A 21,509-nucleotide genomic window follows, 5' to 3' on the forward strand; every position below is an offset into this window, starting at 1 on the left:
TTTTACCCAGTATGTTTCAAGCTGGACAGTTGACAATACTGGTGATGATGATGATGACAACCCCATTACAAATTCCCCCACAGTTTTTTTTCCAGTCCAGCAACTTCTCTCTATACAATGACACACAACAAAACACCCAGTAGCAGCAAGAATTTAAAAAACGTACATCAGTGGGTGTTGAGTTGTACAGTGTTGATCCTGCAATAGAGAAGCGCACTGATTCACTAGTGCAGAACAAGTGAGAGCCAGTGATCTGTGTACTCACCGTGCCTAGGATCCTCGACTTTAAAAAAACGAGGGTTCATGGTCAGTTGCATTCAGGAAACGCCTCCTTCCAATAAACCCATATGATGGTGACAACACCTCCCTTTATAAATCATGTGAATGTATAATGTCCTCACCGAAATCATGGAAAAAGAAAGCAGAACTGACTGAGAAGCCATTCTGTGCTCTCACTAAACAGATCAGTGCGCTCTTTGAAAACACAATCTCTGCACAGCGCATGGTTTGTCTAATCTTCCAGCAAAGCAAGATCAATGACACTATAGCTACATTTCAAATTGACTTCCCAGCTGCATGGCAAAAAAGGCTTATCTTACTTAATATTTTTGTCTTGTTTTTAGTTAAAATAATCAAGATGCATTTACTATATAAGCAAAAATATATTTAGTCTTGCATACACACATCTGTGCGTATGCACTGTTGATAAATGAGGGCCTTGTAATGTAGAGTTCATGCTGGAATTAAAGCCTGTAATTTTCACATGAGCTGAAAGCAGTTCTGTCTCAATTCTGTGGGCAAATGGATCTAGGTCCATGTTAACAGATGGATCTGACAATTGTCTAACCAAACACTAATGATTGTCACAAAACTTACCTCAGTATCTCTAGTTTGCAATTTATATCCTTAAGTCCAGTGCAGAGGAGCTCCACTCCTGAATCCCGCCAGATTATTATTGTTCATGTTCAGTTCTTTGCAGATTGGTATCTGAATCCAAGAAACGCGTAGCCAGAGCTGGACAGCTTTTGTCTGTTAAGCCACAATCATTTAATCTACAAGAGAAATAAAATCAAATCACAGGGGTAGATACATGTAATAAATTTGTTACAATACAAAAAAATAAATGTATACCAATTATACACTGCATGATTAGTATTAGAAGTTGTATTGATTCAAATTTTCTACATAAAAAACAAACTAGCATGCTTGAATAAAACTTAATAAAATATGTAAATGAATAATAGTTTTATAATAACATGATGTGTTTCTTCTGTAGCTAACTAAACAGCTTGTTTTGCTGAAAATAGACATTTTTTTACAATAAACACCATGTAAATCTAATAAACAGCACTGCACTTTAATTCCAAAGGACTGCAGTTTTAAAGAAAAAAAAGTTAAATCAAAATGTGATTTTGATTTAACCCTCTAAAAACAGATATAATACTTATAATTAGGTGTGGGGGGGGGGTCGATAGTATAGTATCGCGATGTTTTCCGCAGCAATACTGAATCGATAATGGACTGCAAGTATCAATCTTTTAGTATACTATTTGGTAGAATAATAAAATCAATTCCTTGACAATCCACTAGATGGTGGTGTTGAGTTTTTTTCTGGTGAGGTCAGCTGGGTCACCTTCAGCATGCAGTAAGTTAGTAAAATAAAGATGACGAGATCGCGGAAAGTTATCATAAGGAGATGTGGTGCACTGCGGACCATCAATACAGTAAAACATGCACGACATTTTAGAGTGGGCCTTTTATTGTGGCCAGCCTAAGGACACACCTGTGAGATGGATGGATTATCTCATCGGCAAAGGAGAAGTGCTCACTAACACAGATTAAGGACAGATTTGTGCACAATATTTTAAAAATGGGGGCAAAACACAAGTGTTTGCGTTTATAATTTTGTTCAGTGTAGGTATGCACCGACATCTGCAAATTATCGAAGAGAAAAATGGCCAAAAATGCGAGCAAAAAAGATAGGCTAATATTAATAATAATAATAATAATATATATGGCAGTTTTCAGAGAGCATGTTTCACTCTCCTCGTCACTGCGCGGTTTGACGCTCCTCTCAATATTCCGCTCTATGAATGTGTGTTCTGCTCAACTTAACGTTCATGCTCACCGGAAAAGCAAAGTCCGTTCAAATAACACGCAGACAGAAAATGTAAATGCTGTATACTTGCTCCTGTTTGCAGTAGCGCTACTGTGCCTGTAACATGGTGTACAGTTGTACTGGGCAATGCTGGTAAAATGATGCTACCTTCAGTGACGCTGTGATCTGATAATAATAAACTTTGCAGGACTATAATTATTTGGATAAATTTATAATTAAAAAAAAAAAAATCCAACAACTTAAATCTGATTCTGTTACATTGAAGTGAATTAATAAACATTGATATTTTAATACTTAAGGTAACACTTTACAGTAAGGTTCCCTTAATGTTAATGTATTAACTAACACGAAACGAACAATGAACAATACTTTATTACATTATTTATTACATCTTTCTTAATGTTAGTTTTATGAGAATACAGTGTGTGGTCATTGTTTATGCATGTTAATTAAGAGTGCATTAACTGTTAACTAGCACAACTGTTGATTTTTAATAATAAAATAGTAAAGTGTTAAAATGATTTGAACTAAGATTTAATAAATTCTTAGATTGTTGTAAATTAAAGTAGTTAACTTTGTGAACCTTATTGTAAAGTGTTACCAATATTAACATAAATTCTGTCCATGACGTTATTGTGTTACTTTCAGTGAAAGTGTGGTTATTTTATTAGCTTGTGTTTTTTTTTAATTCAGTAGTAACATTAACTTGAGTTCAAATTTAAAAAGTCTTACAAAATTAATTTATATTATTTAATAAATTAATAAATAATCATTACAAAGCATTTTTGGGTTTTCAGCCAAGTGCATCCAGAATTTTCGGTTTCCGTTTTGGCCCAGAATTTTCATTTTGGTGCATCCCTAGATGTAAGACTACATTTTTAATTTAATTTAATTTAAATTTAACAGTAATTTACTCTCAAGCACTGAAATAATCGCAATATAATCTCGGAATATCTCAATATATTTAAAATCGCAATAATTGCATTGGTGTGACACAAGTATCCGTGGATAATATCGTATCGTGAGGCCTCTGGTTAATTCCCACCCCTACTTATAACTGGTATATGGTTAATTATCACTATAAATTAGGGGTGTCCCAGCCTGCTAATGTATCAATGTAGATTAATGTAATTTTAAGATGAAAACAAAACATGACAAAATATATTAAAAAACTTACAGAGCTCTTTTGGAGGTTTTGATGACTGCTGATAATCTAATGAGACACTCGTCTGATTTCTTGAATTTCTGAAGCTCAAACTCCTCCAGCTCCTCCTCTGATGTCAACAACACAAAGACCAAAGCAGACCACTGGCCAGGTGAAAGATCAGCAGATGAGAGACTTCCTTTGCTAAGGTGGGTCTGAATGTCTTTCACCAGAGTTTGGTCGTTCAGTTCATTCAGACAGTAGAACAGATTGATGGATCTCTCTGGAGACAGATTAGATTCTAATTTCTGCTTGATGTACTGAACTATTTCCTTTTTGCTCTGCTCATTGTCTTCTTCCTGTGTCAACAGACCCTGTAAGAGTCTCTGATTGGACTGGAGTGACAAACCAAGGAGGAATCGAAGAAGATCCAGGTGTCCATTATCACTCTCTAGTGCCTTGTCCACTGCAGTCTTGAGCAAATCAATCATGTTTTTACTTTTTTTTTCTGTTCTGTAGTCTTGATCAAACACACACTTCTTGTTGATGTCTAGAAACAGATGTGAATAAAGGGCTGCAATAAACTCTTGAATGCTCAAGTGAACGAAGCAGTACATGGTACCAAGAACGATCCCTGTTTCCTCCTTAAAGATCTGGGTACACATGCCTGAGTACACTGATGCCTTATAGACGTCAATACCACAGGCTTCCAGATCTGTGTCATAGAAGATCACATTGTTTCTTTCCAGCTGATCAAATGCCAGTTTCCCCAGTGAAAAGATGGCATCTTTATCCCAGGAAACATCTGGTGTATGTTCTCCATCATACTTTCGTCTGCTCTGCTGGATCTGAAATCTGAGGAAGTGTGTGTACATTTGTGTCAGAGTCTTAGGAGTGTCTTCAGTATTTGACTCCTGCAGTGTTTTGGAGGCATCATCATACTGATTGTTTTTCACAACATTATTTCTTTTCTCCTCTAAAATGTTCTGGAGAACAGTGGCTGAAATCCAGCAGAAGACTGGGATGTGGCACATGATAAAGAGACTCTTTGATTGTTTAACATGATCACTGATTTCTTTGGCCTGGTTCTCATCCATTAATCTTTTTCTGAAGTACTCCTCCTTTTGTGCATCATTGAATCCTCGTATCTCTGTCAGCCGGTCGACACAGTCAGGAGGAATCTTACTGGCAGCTGCTGGTCTGCTGGTGATCCAGATTAGAGCAGAAGGAAGCAGATTTCCCTTGATGAGGTTCGTCAGGAGAACATCCAGAGAGGCTGGTGATGAAACATCAGACCACGTCTCATTATCCTTAAAGTTTACAGGAAGTCGACATTCATCCAATCCATCAAGAATGAACAAGACTTTGAATTGATTTCTTCTCGTAAGTTTCAGTCCTTTTGTCTCTGGGAAAAACTGAGTTATAAGGTCCATCAAACTTAGTTTTTCATGTTCTTTTAAGTTAATCTCTCTGAATGGAAGAGGAAATATGACGCTGATATCTTGATTTTCTTTTCCTTCGGCCCAATCCAGAACAAACTTCTGCACAGAGACTGATTTTCCGATTCCAGCCACTCCTTTTGTCAGTACAGTCCTGATCTGCTTGTCTTTTTCAGATGCTTTAAACAAATTTTTGCACTCAACCTGTATCTCCTGTGATTCATGACATCTGGAAGCAACTTCAATCTGTCTCACCTCATGTTCAGTATTGACCTGTTCACTACAACCCTGAGTGATATAGAGATCTGTGTAGATGTTCTTCAGAAGTGTAGAGTCTCCTTGCTTTGCAATTCCTTCAAACACACATTGATACTTCTTCTTTAGGCTACACTTTAGCTGATGAATGAAGATCAGTTCATCTAAACACAGAAATAAAAGACTGTTTAGTCTCTTGGTTTGTTATGTACAGAACAGAATGTGGAAGTCTGTCACTGGAAGAGACAGAGCAGGTTATGAACACATAATATGAGAGGCATATGAACAGCAAATGATCTTCCTCATAACATCAAAGTCATAACATTGATCGTGGAAGAGAAAACAGATTGACACAGTGCTGGAAGCAGTCAACAGCGTCTCTTACCTTCTAGAGTATCAGCAGCTTCATCTTGCTTCATCTCTCTCAGGAAGTAGAGCGTGAGATCAAGAGCTGCTTCTTTGTTTCTGCATCTGTTCTCATTAAAGTCCTTCACAAAGTAGTCCAAGTCTTCTTTTTGTAATATTTTCTTAAACTTTTGCAGCTCATTCTTCAGAAATGTGATAATTTTGCTTTCAAGATCCTAAAGAAAGAAATAATACAAAAAATAACATTTTCCTTTTACATTTTTATGTGTTCCTAAAAGAAAACTAATTAGCACGATAAATCAGGATTAACATTATTGAAAATGTGTTTTTCTACCTGGAAGATCTGCAGGAGATTGTCTTTGAAATTCTTGTAGTTCCTGTGAGTCTGGACGTCTGAATCTAATGTCTCATACTGAACTCTATTAGTGAATAAAATTAAGTACTGCATTTTCAGGGACACTATTAAAGAAACAGTCTGCAAATATTTTTTTAACAAAGACAGAAAGTAAAAGCTGTTTAAGTTCACACTGTTATAGTATAGGATCTATTTAAGTGTAAATTTAGGTAAATATTAGGTCTCTCATTGTAATATTTTCTGTCCTAAAAGCAAACAACACAGGGGCTGGTGAATTAATAATGTTATGTTAGTGCACTAAAATTTACAAAATATATACTTCATATCAAATCATTTAAATTTTCTTTGCTGATGCTTTTAGCATCTTAATGAAAACTCTGATAAATATTTAAACAATTATAGATTCATGACACATATTCAGTTAAGTATTTTCTAGCAGTCCATGTGGAACCAACAATAAGAAAAACATTAAATACCTTTTGGTAGATGATGCTTTTTTCTCACTGAAGTTCGGTGTCACACCTTCTTTTGACCGGTCACTCTTCACAGACACAGAGCTGGACACATGTGATCCTGATCTTACACTAATGACACAAAGAACAATATTACACAGTGCACTTCAGTCTAATTCATAAAGTTTTTAATGTTGTAAATGGTTATTAAAACAGAGATATAGCTGTGCATTTGTTCTCCTATGCCTATAAATGTTTGGTTGCATGATCTACTCTGCCATCTAGACGTAGATTTGTATTTCTGTATTGTAGAACTAAGTGGTATAAAAACAGCTTTGTGCCAGCAGCTATCACTCAGTTGAACAAGGATAGGTCTTAGGAACATTATTATTATTATTATTTTAGTCTAGGTGGTTTTTAGTGATGCTGAGAACCTTAAAGCACTTTTATCATACATGTTGTTTAATGTTTGTGGTGTCTGTAAAATGTGAAAGATGTGAGAACTCATAACTTTGCAAACCTAGTCTACCTATGGGTACAAATAAAGTGAACCTGAACCTACTCTGTTTTTATAATGCTGAATTTATGCCTCGTAATGGCTGCTTGTATAATTGTATTACTGGAAATAAGCTCCAGACTGAGTTCAATAAAAGTCACCATACATTGTTTTCACTGATTTATTTTTTTATGCACTCAACATCTATCACAAAAACCACAGTGACGAAATTAGCTAATATAATGCTAAAATGTCATACCTTTTGGTAGATGATGTTTTTTTCTCACTGAAGTTTGGTGGCACACCTTCTTTTGACCGGTCACTCTTCACAGACACAGAGCTGGACACATGTGAGTCTGATCTTACACTAATGACACAAAGAACAGAGAGAACCACAGCAGATACTTCAGTCTCATTTGAAGAGGTTTTGTGTGTCAAATTGGAGTTTGTTTAGTTCAGTTGAACATAAACTAGTTCACTAACTCATCAGGTCTGCTATAAAGGAATCATCTAACAGTCAAGTGAAGCGCTGCTTTCTCATCCTGCACAATTTCTACTTCACTGATAAACACAGCTGGCTCATACAATATCTTGTATCTATAGCAATGAATATAATGAACAATGACCTGTGTGCAGTGAACGAGTCTGAGAAAGAGAGAAAAATCTTCAGTTTCCCTTTAAAAATATCCACTAATTTACACTGTAAGAGTTTGATGTATATTTGTATTAATTTAAATGATATCTAGTTTGTCCATTATTTACATTTAATACCCACTAAATATGCAACACCAAATGTGTAATGCAATACGCTTTATATGATAAATTATGGATGATCTGTTGATTTCTACAGTTTCTGAGAGGTTAACAGTACAGATAATTCAGAAACATACAAACATGGGGCTCTTTCTTTACACAGATGTGGTTGTTTAAAGAGAGTATCTTGGAGAAAGTACATTTCATTCATGGCAACAGCAAGAAAAAGATTTAATTATTGATGGGGTTTTATTCTTCACAGAAAGTGTTTAAATGATTCTCTGAAAGCAGACTCAGTCTTACCTCTGTTTCTGTGAGAAAACTCATCTAGGCTTCCTCTCTTCTCTGACATACTGCAGATGAACACGAGCATGATTCATGAAAACAATCAGATGCTCATCATGAGCTTGGGAAATAAAAAACAAGATGAAAAAATATTTATGATGATGAATAAACATGGCAACTCAGATGATGAATGTTTGAGTCTACAAATAAAAAATTATGGGCTTCAAACAAATATTATTATTATGCAAGTGTAATAAGCATTATGTGGTCACACTACTGGCAGAGAACAGACTGGTTCATAATCAGATGCCATTCATGACCTGGAAATAACAATAGTTACTGAATGAATAATATTACATAAAAACCTTTTAAAGCTAATAATTTAAGCCATTTTTAAAAGCGAACATTAAAAAATTGTAAAGCTTTTATTAATTCCTGTTAATATCAATATCAACATTTACTAATGCATTATTAAAATACAAAGTTGTATATGAATATTAATTAATAGACCTGAGCTAACATGAACTAACAATGAACAGTTGTATTTTTTTATTAAGTACCATTAACAAAGATTAATAAATACTGTATCAAGTGCATTGCTCATTGTTAATGTTAGTTAACATGCATTGTGGTCTCTGATGCATTGTGGTCACTACAGTGGACAGATATTTGGAAGCCATTTTGAACCATTTAAGATGTAGCATCATGTCCCAGCCGCCAACTGGCGAACCCCCAAAGTGTTTTCTACAATTCCATTAAATTGTTGTCTTTTTATCTTTTTTTTGTTTTGTTTTTTTGAGCTATTGCATAATATATTCAAAATGCTGGCAGGATAAGGGGATGCACCATGTACCTCGGGAATAAGTGTTAAATCATTTTATTCTCTGAAAACACAGGTAGGATGTACAAAAAAATAACCTCTTAAAACACCCGCCGGAGATGAACGTCTCTCTGCAGCAAGCAGACACACAAACTGCTGCAAATGTAACTGAAAGTTCACTGTCGAATCCTGGAGCTTAAAACTCATGCTGTGTGTCGAAATGCCATACTATCATACTACTCTTACTATTCCTGCAGTATCCAGTGTATACAGTGAATAGTATGCAGTCTTTCTGTACTCATACAATACACGGATGACCTACTATATTTACCAGAATCTGCTGAATATAACTCATGTTCCCTGAAATCAGTGCTGAAGCTGGGTTCGGAATGACATACTACTATACATCACGTTATATATTATTATGTATATATTATATCTATATTCATCATACTATACAGTATGATGCGTGTATACTGTGAATAGTATGTGAGTTTTCTGAATGCATGGAGCTCCTGGATTACCTGCTACATTTGCTGAAATCTGATGTATGCATCTGAAGACACTGCATGGGATACTGTTTCCCACAATGCAACACGTTTCAACACTTTATATGTACATTAAGTATGTATGTAAACTACAAAATATTACTGTGTATCTAAAAACAATATTGTTAGGAGATAAATTATCCCTTAATGTCTATAGCATATTTCTGATCGAGTCACATGATGTCACCTTTATCTCTATAGTGCTTTTATTTCAGGGGTCTTCAATGTTTTTCAGGGCAAGGACCCTTCAGACAAGAGACATGGAGCAGTGACCTTGATACAAAATGTGTCAAGCAGAGCTTCATATTAAGCATATAGCCTTTGAAATAAATAGAATCTAAGCATATTATGATTAAGAATAATTAAATTTTAGTAATCTATTAGTCTGCATTTACATTGCGCGCATCTATTTTGACATGCCATATTTTTGTCCCGTGCTAGTATCACGATGTCAGCTTCAGAGTAAATCACACATTCATGTAGATGTCACTCACAAAACTTTGCAGCATGTAATTGACCGTCGGTGCTCTTAGCAGCGTGATAAACAATACTCTTATTCAACAGATTATATCTATATAACCTCGAAAGTGCAAAACACAGCTCACTTCACAATTATACTAAAATCTGTCACTCATCTCAGTTCATGATCTCACAGCTTTCCATTAAAATCAGTAAAACTGTTAAAACTGCATTACTCTGCACTGAATAAAACCTCTTAAACACCTCTGATTGGTCACTGCATTCAGGAGATCAACAAACATGTCTGTGATTGGCTACATTTCTCACTGCTATAAAAACACACTATAAATAGGAGCATTCCACATTCTCCAGAGCTCAAACTCAAAAACACAGTGCAGCATTTGTTAAATCTGTTTATTTCATTACAGTATCAGCTGATGCTGTAGGTGCTTCTAACCTAACAATCCTGTAAAATCACCAACAATAAACTCCAGCGAGCTGGGTAATCCACGTACGAAGAACTGACCCCTGGGCAGAAATGCATTTATTTTCAATATTAAAATGAAGGAAATATTTGAAAAGTGGAAATAAAATGCCTCATTAATAATAAAGTGTTTATTGTAGGTGTAGAGAGGGCTTGTCATAATCAGCATCCATTTAATAATTTTAATATGATAATTTACACTCAATATGTTATTTCATACTGTTTTATAATGCACTACAGTAGTGAGGTATAAATTAATCTGCCACCTAACTACTATTTACACGTATCACTATTTTAGTGTAAACAGAATTTATCATTATTTGCACTTAGAGAATATATCGCTTTTTCCACTTAGTGTAACTGCCAAAAAGAAAAGAATATCATTGTTCAGTGTTGATTCAGTTCTGCTCAATATGTGAAGTTCAGAAATGAGTTCATCTGGGCACTATAGCATTATTTAGCATTATCTAGCATGAGCCCTTATTAACACATTTATTTGTGAGGTAATATTGACAGCTGTGCTGAATTAATCTTCACTGTTTGTCATGTGACAGCACTGCAGCACACTACTCTGAAACATTATTTTTGAACATTATTATTGAAACATTCCAAACACAAGGACAGTCATCTTCACTGAAAGTAACGAGACTAAGTTCTCTCTCAGTGCTGAAGACACTTTCTCTCCTGTTGTGTCTTTGATGTTGAAATGAGCTGATGATCAATAAAATACAGCTCACAGCCAATCTGCTGCTTTCAGGGACATGAACTCTGTTGAGTTTGCAAAACAGATCAGGAAGTGAAAATGTGTTTATATTCTTTTTGCTGAGACACATTTATGTGACCAACTGTAAATGGAACAGTTTTAACAAATATCTGATCAGTAAAGGCATTAAAGTGGAAACAGGCCTATACATGTACATTACAGAAAAGCCTTTGGTCACAATTATTTCAATTTAAATACTGTTTAATCATGCCACAGCAGGCCAGACTTGGAAAAAAAAGAAAAAAAAGCTCCGCCCCGCTGGAAAGAAATACTTTCGATTTCGCTATATTTTACTTTATATTATGTGCGGAGTTATCTGAAATAATTAAGACGGGAGAAAATACAAAACAGAAAAAGAGCAAAACACTTTCAAAACAACATTATTGATTTTTAGTAAACGCATTTAGTTTTAATATCCTCATTAAACAGTGTTTGAGTCTGGAGCTTCAGGAACAGACAGACACAGTCCTACAGTAAATTAATTAACATTTGAATTACGCTTACATTTATGAAATACCATCATTCCCCCAAATAACTGTATCATGCGAGTATTCAAACTTACCTGCAGCAGGTCTTGTGCACAAGGAACAGAATCCAGACGACTTTGAAACACTTTCTATTTCGCTGTTAAACACACCTGAGCGATTAGCCTGTTTCACACTTCCGTGTTTCTGCTTCCGGTTTGGCGCTTGCGCTGCAGGTAAAAGTTTTTTCCGGTGACAACAGCGTCCTTATGTAACAAGAATAAGCTCGAGAATCAAACCCTGCGTCCCAGTTGTGTTATTCAATAACCATACAAGAAACCAATATAATGAGTTATTACTGCTGCTGGCGTCTTTATTCCACGAGGAACATTCATCACATACAAATCACCACACACTCCTTAACAAATGACTTTATACAATCATTACTGCACCTAGTGCACTAAACATCCCACTTATCACACCAGTGTGCACACTGTCACCCTATCTGCCCTAAATAGTGTTGAACATTACTGAATGGCAAAGAAAAATGCTTGCAGAAGCTATAATTAATTAAATAATAATTTATGCTAGTTATAGTATTTATATATGTCTGCTTTATTAAATCTGCTCTTTGCTTTTTTTTTTTGTTTTTGTTACACTCATTTTTGTCCCTTTGTAATTAACAACACAACAATAATAATTATTGTTATTATTATAAGTAATTAAACGTTATTCTCTTAAGCTGGGCTCCAGACTAACATTTGAGAGCAGAAGCACCAGCACCACTGAGTTCTACAGCAAATTAGTCAGTTAATCATTAAATTACTATTGTATTGCATCAATAAGTGCAGTTACTATTTCTTGTATAATATTTCATGTTCATTTCTTGTTTATTTTTCTTTTGTTTATTGTTTATACAGATTTGACAGTAAAGCACTAAGCTTGAGTTAAGATGAGTACAAAATGTATATTTATTAACAACATGCAAAATCTACCTTTTTATATACAGAAAATATATATCTTCCACTCTTATTAAATGTACCATTATTTTCCTCGCATATGGAACTGACCAACTTCAGTGATTATGTGTGATTTAGAATAAAATTGAAGAAAAGTTTGTGACTTTTCTTACTTCATACACAAAAAATATTTTCCTCGCATATGGATCTGATTTCTTGATGATTTGATATTTTATAATAGTGATATTATAATATCAAAACAGAGAGAAAATGTAGAAATGAATGACTAATAAGCCAAAGTGCTCCTCTGCTGCTGTCTACTGGTTATAATTGTGATTTTATATATTTTTTTTTAATTTTACATAAGTGTTCGTTTACCACAAAATATATTTTGTTTATCCCATTAAAAACAAAATTCAAACTGGATCATCTTAGAGCTTTAAAGTGCTGGAAATAGTTGTGAGAAATGCTTGAAAGTCATTAAAAAGTGCTTGAATTTGTCCTTCCTACGGTTGTTTATAACAGAGATTTCTGTGCTGAATTCAGACGCTTCTCACTGGATCTCGCAGCACTGCTGCATCTGTGCAGTAACAGTGTCACCAAATCAGCTTTATGTCTCTCGAGTAAAGCTGTTCTGAGCTCGAACAAGTTTGTTTGTGTCGCGGTCCGAGCTGATAAACTCAGCGCGGTTTAGTTTCGCTTTCGTTTCGTTTGTTGTTTCTCAAATGCAACAGAAATGGAAGGACTTATGATTCGCGACCACTCACAGAAATTAGGCGCAGCAGGCGGAAAAAAAAAAAATGGTCACAGAATGCGAACATTTGATCGCAGTCTGGAGCCCTGCTTAAGAGAACATGCACATGTTACAGTTGTCAGGCGGGTAATGTCAGTTTTATAATCATTTCTCATTAAGTGTTTTAGGCGTCCATTTCTTGTGAGGGTCAACTGTGCGCAACAATGACTTTTTATTGATGCATCATATGTTTTTTGGTTAGGTTATGATGACATCACACTACTGTATGTCCATGCCAGGCATTACGTGTAGATCACAGATGTGTGGATTGGATTTGAACAGCCCTGAACAATCATCACACACTTTTTACAGTGTTTATCTTGCCATCCCTAAAGTACTTTTGATGATAATGAAAATAAATCTTTAATAAGTATGTCGTTTTTGAGTGGTTTTATATATATATTGAGCACATTTTACAAGGTAAATCATATTTGCAACCACTGATACTTAAATGTTTGTTTAATATTTTAATATGTACAGTAAGTTCTGTAGCTATACAAGTTTCTGTTGAACTGCACTTTATTTCAAAGTTGTTGTTTTTTATGTATTTTAATATGACTTTAATGATACTTTTGAAGGTTTGAGGAAGAAGAAGCAGAGAGGCCTGTTGAGGAACAGAGATTCAGAAGAACAGAAGAAGAACAAGAGCACACAGACGCTGATAGAACACAGAGTCCAGACTTAAAAGAGCTTGTAGAAGAAGAAGAGGACATTTTATCAGAGAACAATGAAGAAGTGAGGATGAAGGGAAGATTGGAGGATAAAGAGCAGATCGAAGGACAACAGACAGAAAGAGGAGAGGAGAAGAAGAAGAGAGGTCTGTTGAGGAAGAAGGAGAGATGAAAGAGACTAAAAACACTACACAGACAAAAGAGATGAAGAAACAGACAGAGAAAAGAAAGATTATTGCACTTAAGATGAAATGAAAGACAGAAGAGAGATAGAGGGAGTCATATTAAAACCAGAAAAAGACTGTAGATAAAGGAAAATGTTACACTCCTGTTACTCAATGTGAGAAAGAGTAACACACAACGTGGCTAATTAGTCCCTCCTTCTAAATAAAAGAGTGAATGGTTGATTGGAAAAGTCACTCTTCATCTCAACATCTTTCAGAAGCTGCGGTTGCTGTAGTTTATTCTGAGATACGTGTGTATGACTGCACATGAGCATCAGCTGCTGCAGACTGAAAAGAGCTTCTTTTTAAATGCTTTATGAACATAGTTAACATTGGCTCCTCAGTCTCGGGTGGCATCTGTGGGTCAGTTTTGGTGAAGATGATAAGAATCCTAAATGATGAATTCAGATTTCAGATGATTTTTTGATGACAAACCCTGCTTCAGTGTGTTTCTGCAGCTGTGGCTCATGGCAGGTTGTGTTGTGTGTGGAGAAAGCTCTGTTGAGGTTAGTGCTAGGGTTAGGGGTTAGTTTGTGTTGTAGCATTCATCTTTGGTGACCTGCAGCTGACCCTGTCTCTGTTTTTGTGCTGCTGGTGTTGTTGTAGCACAGTGATGTCACACGAGGATGCTGGGACGGTGCCTTTCAATGCTGCGCTGTTAACAGTTTTTACTGAGTTACGTTAAATGCTTTAAAAATGTAATAAGTGATGTAATGAGGTATAAAGATAGAAATTTAATGATTTGTTTTTTAAATCTCTCTTTTTTCTTATCTAATTCAAAGCCTAAAGATCATGCAAAAAAACAAAACAAACAAAAAAAACCCACCCAATTTGTGTGTATGAAATATCCAGGAGCTGGAGCTTATCCCAGCAACCACAGGCCAGAAGATTGAAAATGACCCTGAAGAGGAGAGCAGTCTGTCACAGAGATGACACACACAATATTGATCAAATAAAATCATCCTCTAGTCCCTGATTAACTATACCTGCATCTTTATATGTTTATATACTGGCGCCCGGCCCTAGACCTTTGGGGGCCCTAAGCAAAATTTGGTTGGAGGGCCCTTTGACCGTTTTAAGTAAGGCCTAAAGAAAAGCAATGACTACCTTATAACTATACTGTACATATTATATCTACTATGTTATTTTTAAATTTTTTAGTCTATTAAATTATGTTTTTAATTATTCTGTGTATGCTGTATGTTAATTCTCTTTTTTACTCTGCTGGTCCTGAGTAAGTATTTCGTTCTTATGTGGCAACGTACAGAATGACAATAAAAGACCTTGAGTTCTTGAGTTGAGTTCCATGTTTGATGTCTAACAGAAAATTTATGACACCACTGAGCTGAATGGCAGTGCAGTGCAACGAACACACACTGATGAACTTGCTGAATAAAAAGACTGATAAAGTGATTTTCACTGACCATCAAAGAAACATTTTTAATTGACACCAGAGTTTAAGAGGCACAAACAACAGCCTATATATAATTTAAATGAAATAGAGCAAATAGAAAAACATTCAAATAAAATATTATATAAAATAAATGATAAATAGAATATTTAAATGTTTGAATTTTTCAAATAAACAAAATTAACAATAACATCTAAAACACCACAAACAAGATTAATAGTAACAATAATAAGAATTAGGTAACATTTCAACAGAACTATTAAAATCCAAACTTGTGTATTTGTGTGTGCATACATGCATACATGGTCTCCTTGGAAAAAAAAGTAATTTGCTAAAAAAAAAAAAAAAAAAATTAATTTTAGGTTGTATCAGCGATTTCAGGCCCAAAAAAGGCCCAACCATAAATGATCACATTCATCTAATCTTTCCTAACGATCCGCTAGCTGGCTGCCCACTTTTCATTTTCTTGCTAGCAGTGACTCTAGGGGGCCCTCTGCTGGCCCCGGGGCCCTTTGCAATTGCAAAGGTCGCTTAGTGGCTTGGCCGGCTCTGTATATACTTGTCTATTCAGTAAATATCTGGATATAAACAGCCATATTCTCAGACTAGAGGCTAGATGTACTGTGATATTATATTGTCATATAGTAGCACATTGACACAGATTGCTCCAAATGTGTCTCAGTGATTCGAGTCTAGAGAAAGTCAAGTACACTACTGCAGAAATGCAGAAGATATTTAGTAAATATCATAGTAGAAATATCAAAAATGTTCCCTTGTATAGTCAAACAATGCTTTTAATAATACAAAACAGAAGTTTTTCAAAGAAGTCTTTACACGTCTCTTCTGAGCAAGTTCAGTTGTGACAAACAGTTATAGTTTCAGATGAGAAACTGTGAGAGGAAAACACTTCTGTAAAAATATTATTTGCAGTCTTTTCCACAATTTTTTATTTTATTATTTTTTTTTATGTTATCCAATGCTGTTTCAAAGGTGTTTCTGTTAAATATTACTTTATCAATCAGTCATTTTTTAATATAATTGATTACCTTTTCCAGACTGCCAGATACATTTTCTTTTCTTTTCTTTTCTTTTCTGTTTTTTTCTTTTCTTTTCTTTTCTTTTCTTTTCTGTTTTTTTCTTTTCTTTTCTTTTCTTTTCTTCATCGTGGCACAATCTGGAGAAGTACCTGGCTGACAGAGGTTGATTTTTCTGAGCACTTATGTTTGTCTTTAAACAGTTTGTTGTATCAATAAACACTGGGAAATTACTACAAATGTGTGCATTAATTACACCTTTTATTTATTTTTTTTTTTTTTTAAACTAAAAGCTGTGTGTGAAAAGCATCCATATGGGAAAACAAACTTATTACATTAATGTACATTATTCGGTACTAATACAAATAGTAATTTTTTTTGTTGTGGTTTGCTACAGAACATTAGAAAAAATAACAATTTAATAATAATTAGCTACAAAATGAAAGTAGGCTACTGTTTTTAGCTGTACAAGAAGAATGAGCTAATATTCATGTAAACATTTACAATAATATTTATGTGACGAGGGGGCGGGGCCAAGAGCCGTGGGAACGGAGAGAGGCCGGTGGAGTAAGTGATGATGCGCCACTCACCGGTCTCGAGTCCCACGGAGGAGCTTGGGAGGATAAAAGGAGGAGTGACGACAGTAAAGCACGAGAGAGGACCAGGCCTGAAAAAAGTGATTTTGGAGAGTGGTAAATATAATCTGTGGAAACCATATAAAATGCACATGATTATTGCAGCCAGCCAACGAATTCTAAAGTAATGGGTAATTCTACATATGCTACCCATTCGTCAACAGTAAGAACCATCACATAGAAAAATGCAGTAAAATATACCCCCAAACCGTGAGTTTTTTTGCTTTAAATTGCGCATGCGTCAGCCCGCGTTTTTGAGTGAGTGTGGGCGACGCTGGATCCTCTCTCTGGCTGCCATCGAACAGCAGAAGTGAAGCTAAGCTATTTACATAGGAGTGCTGTATATATATATGTTTAATTATGAGATATTACACTTCACTTCTATTCGGCTTTCGTTTGTTTAACATGCCATTACTTGAAATTAAAGTTTGAATCTGTCGCTGGCGTCACCATGGCCCGGGACACATCAAGCCACGTCGGACAACATCGGACCGTCGGTCAGGCACACTTGGTTTATTGTGTTCCACGCGTCGGTTTGATGTGTTCAAATAAACAAATTGACCCCCGACGAAAGCAGACGTGCCGCCGTTGCTAGGATGAGAATGCGTTGACACGCAATGGCACGTCTGCTTTCGTCGCTGCTAGTTCTTTGCCATCGGTTTGTTGTGTCCCGGGCTTTCACCGTCTGCACAACTGCCGGTAAGTTGAAATGCCGTCGTGGTGTGCTTTTTACAAGATTAGTCAGCATGCATGACTGTCTGACCGCTGGTTTTAAGGTTAGAAACTAGTCAAAGCCAGATCAAGGCCGTATGGTGACCCTTAAACACTTCATTTGCACATAAGAGTAAGTGTAATGGGTTGATTTTATTTATGTTGTCATATCAAATATGTGTGCACTTTTCAAGTAGATATTGAAACAATTACTTAACAGCTGTATGGCCAGGAATCCTGTCTTATTTATTTATTGTAATGTTTATTTAACAGGGACGATTGCCACAGAAAATGTGTGATGCTATTACTCTCCTTTTTTCTCCTCCTTTCCTCATCTACCTCTTAAAATAATAATGACAATCAAAGATTATTTATTGAAATTTCCACTGAACTAAATATCTGTTTATTGCTTTGGCAGAAGAATATTGAAGCAAACCGATGCAAGTAAGCTCATCAACTATTAATAACCTGTCTCAATTTCTTTTCTTTCTCTGTCTCTACAGCTGAGGAAACACACTCCAAACAACAACGGCGGTCCATTTAAGAGTCGTTTTTAGAATAACACAACATTCAAAAGCTGAAACTTCCAACAGGAATTCCAAATACAGTGGAAGATCTTGTTTCCATAGTTACTGAAACTTTTCAATTGCATGGGGAAATTGGACTACTATACCAAGACAAACACTTTGACAATGAGTTTTTCAGTGTCACCTCAACTGCTGACTTGTATGACAAGGCCACTGTTAAAGTGATCCTAAAAGAGCCGACGATAACCCTTGACCTACACCCAGTACTTGAATCATCTACATTGAGTTCAGTGAGCACCTATCCTGCAAGTACTACTGAAACGGACATCTGCCCTGCAGATCATGATGCATCCTCAGAGGTATCAAACTACGCATCGTCAAGTTCCAGTGACACCATTATTCTCCCTGATTCATGTCGCTCTGCTGCATGGCCAGTGCCATTCCAAGTACCGGAGTTTTCCCGAGACCTGGAACTCATCCTCGCAGAGGCAAACAACTTCTATGATGCCACTGGAAGACACTTCATGGATGTCAGTGTTAAATCAGCAATAATGCAAGAGCTTGCAAAAGTAATTTGTTCTTACACTGCTTACCCAACCAATCAGCAAATCCTCTCAGTGGCTGAAGCCTTGGTTTCTAAGTTTCCGTGTCTTAGGGAGCCGGGATCATTTGCAGGCTTGTATGGCTGGCAGCAGCGCATAAAAAACAAGATGCACAATTACCGTGCCAAGCTAAGATCTCGAAAATATTCTTACCCGGAAATTGAAATCAACAGCTTAAAAAGGAAGCATCCAGGGTGATGCAGTGCCTTCGAAAAAATATAAAAAAAAAGCCCAACAAAAAGCAGAGGTTAATTACCTCCCTCCGCACCCTACTGGTGAAAGCCAAGAGACTCTGGAGAAAGAGAGGCTTGATTTATTTTTTGAAATTACAAAGAAAAACAATGCAAAGATAATTGCAGATAAAATGAATAAAACCTTCTCTAGCCGAAGAGTTTGAAGTGGTCAGCCTCAGGCCCTCTGTGGGTGTGTTAAAAAAAAGAAAAGGTGGCCAGCATTATTTCACTCCCCCCAAATGAGGCTCAGGTGAGAATGTCTTTGTCATTTTTTTCTTCCCACTAGGATAACATTCATGTTGATTACTATGGAGAGCTGGTCTTTAATTTTAAAATTAATTTTTTGGTCCTTTTACTTCCTAGATCAAGGAGGAGTTTAGACGCATCACAACAGTTTCCTTGGAGGAGACATTCATGCGGAAGCTCGATGAGTACACACCAGGTCTAATGCGTGCCAAAGGAGGAGCAGCTGGTTGCAAGATGCGTCCTCTGCTGGACACTTTAAATGACGTATGTTATTTTATTTTTTCACAAATATGTAATTATTGATATGAGTGAATTAAAAGTAAAGTAATTTGTAAACAATTGCTTTGTTGTGCGCAAAGTTGAGCTCACCAACTTAAACCTTTTAACATCAATGTGTGAATTCGGTCTTATCCATCCATTTTCTTTACTGCTTTGTCCGCTCGGGTCACAAGATTTTTGAGCCAACCCAGCATTTATCAGGCGAAGGGGCAGGGTTCACTCTGGACAGGTCAACAGTCTGTTGCAGGGCCAGAATTCGGTCTTAGTATATGTAGATCACTCCCCACACCGCTAACAGTCTTATCACTAAATTATATTTCCCTACAGACACAGAACATTGAGAAAAAAAGAGATGCTGTTGTCTGCTGCCTCATTAACTACCTCGGTGAAAGACAAGAAGATCTTTTCCATGACTGCCAGGTATGTCATGAAGCTGAAGAACACGTTTGAAGCTTTTCAAAAACTTTTTTTGGAAATTGACGGGGCAAAACTACTGAAAAAGGTCCACAGCCTCAAAAATAAGCTCATGCAGTAGACACACATTTATTATAATACCCCTGTTGTTCGAAGAGGATCTTTTGTCTGGACAGACTTTTACTTTTAATGGAGTTGTAATGGAGTGTAGTTTTATATTTTTCTTCTTGTCCCTTATTTGCTCCACACACAGACACAGATCCATCCACTCTCTCTCAGCACACTCCATTGCTCTGTGATTTCCCTCAGATTGACAGAAAAGGAATACCAATAGAAAGTGGCCTGAAGAATTTTGATCTCTCCTTCTACCCTCTTTCCCTCCCCATTTGTTTGTTTCTTTTATTCTCATCGTATTTGTGAGAGTGAGAGCAAGCTTAAAAACTAAAGAATGTTGGTGTTCTGTTTTATCTTTATCCAGATATTTGATACTGTACATGCGCAGAAACAACCATGTGGAGTTTGTGTGTGTGCTTTTGATTTTTAAAATAGAATAAGTGGCATGTGTTGTTTGCAGTAGCCAATTATCCAGAAACCACATTTGAAACTGTTATCTTAGTAAGTTATAAAAAGTCAATTCGTTCATTGTTGTGTGAAGCTGTTGTACTTTATTTAGCACTTTATTCTGTGTTTTTTGATAATTTGGTGCATCATTGCTGCATATAAACAAGGCTGTTTGGGTTATTTGTTATATGAATACCTGGACCACAGATTTGGTCAGTCACTGTTGTGTAAATCTGAAGAGACACAAAGAGTTTAGTCTAAGAGTTTAGATACAAGAAAATCTTAATGTGATTGGACATCCAGCACTGCTCTGATCTCCTCACTTCTCCTTTCATTTTCTCTTCTCCCTTCTCTCCTCACTTCTCTTTTCCGCTCTGATCTGGGTGTCCTAAAACACGGGATATGTTTTATTATCCAACATTATTGAAACAACATTTGATAGATCAGTGGGGTTATAAAACAGTTGTGTAAAGCTGTTGTGCTGCACTATATTTTGAGTGTTTCATAGGATTTTTTGGATTAAAAACATTGATCTGATGAACCATCTGAATGTCTTTATTGTGGGGGGGTACATTTTACCTTCTCTGAATAAGTAATTGTTATTAACTGATATTAATTAACTTTGATTTGAAGAGATAATTTTTACCTAATTTTAATGAGTAAGTAGCTGTTGAATATATACATAAATGTGAGGTATTGTTACCCAATTTATGCAAGCATTTAATAGCTTTTTACTTCAGATAGTTTATACTCAATAGAAGGGATTAAATCTACCCCACCAAAGTCGATGCAAATTGTTACTCACATTTTATTGGGTAAATTCTATAGATTAGTTGTTTTGTTGTTCTGTTTGTGTATTGCGGCCAGTCGTCTATTTTCAGTTTCTCCACCGGCCTTGCTCCGTTCTCACGGCTCTCGGCCCCCGCCGCACTCCACCAGAACTTAAAATAAAGTTCGTAATAATGTAAAGCTTCATATGTGCCACCTGCTGTCTATAAAGACTGGAA

At 36.0% G+C, this 21,509-nt stretch overlaps 3 protein-coding genes across 7 annotated transcripts in view; 1 reads left to right on the forward strand and 2 right to left on the reverse strand.

Moving 5' to 3' along the window:
* LOC109103223 (NLR family CARD domain-containing protein 3-like) overlaps positions 1-21,509 on the reverse strand; it is a 1,793,396-nt gene that overhangs the window by 873,977 nt on the left and 897,910 nt on the right. Inside the window, exon 1 of one of the 5 annotated variants that reach the window (XM_042748645.1) lies at positions 11,301-11,448. The exons of 2 other annotated variants lie outside the window; for them this stretch is intronic. The gene's annotated coding sequence lies outside the window, so the exon portion shown is untranslated. Of the gene's footprint in view, positions 1-11,300; positions 11,449-21,509 lie in introns of those variants that run through there. 2 more of the 5 variants (XM_042748646.1, XM_042748654.1) reach the window with 2 other exon arrangements.
* LOC109070511 (ribonuclease inhibitor-like) overlaps positions 1-21,509 on the forward strand; it is an 862,999-nt gene that overhangs the window by 375,677 nt on the left and 465,813 nt on the right. The window lies entirely within an intron of this gene.
* Positions 3,293-7,752, reverse strand: LOC109077292 (NLR family CARD domain-containing protein 3-like). Its single transcript, XM_042748917.1, has 5 exons — positions 7,683-7,752; positions 6,886-7,060; positions 5,658-5,742; positions 5,343-5,538; positions 3,293-5,121 (listed from the first exon to the last, which is right to left on the reverse strand). Exons 1-5 carry the CDS (start codon positions 7,750-7,752, stop codon positions 3,293-3,295), a joined length of 2,355 nt encoding a protein of 784 aa, XP_042604851.1.

The sequence above is a fragment of the Cyprinus carpio genome, chromosome B22, assembly GCF_018340385.1.
Source record: "Cyprinus carpio isolate SPL01 chromosome B22, ASM1834038v1, whole genome shotgun sequence".
Lineage (NCBI taxonomy): Eukaryota > Metazoa > Chordata > Actinopteri > Cypriniformes > Cyprinidae > Cyprinus > Cyprinus carpio.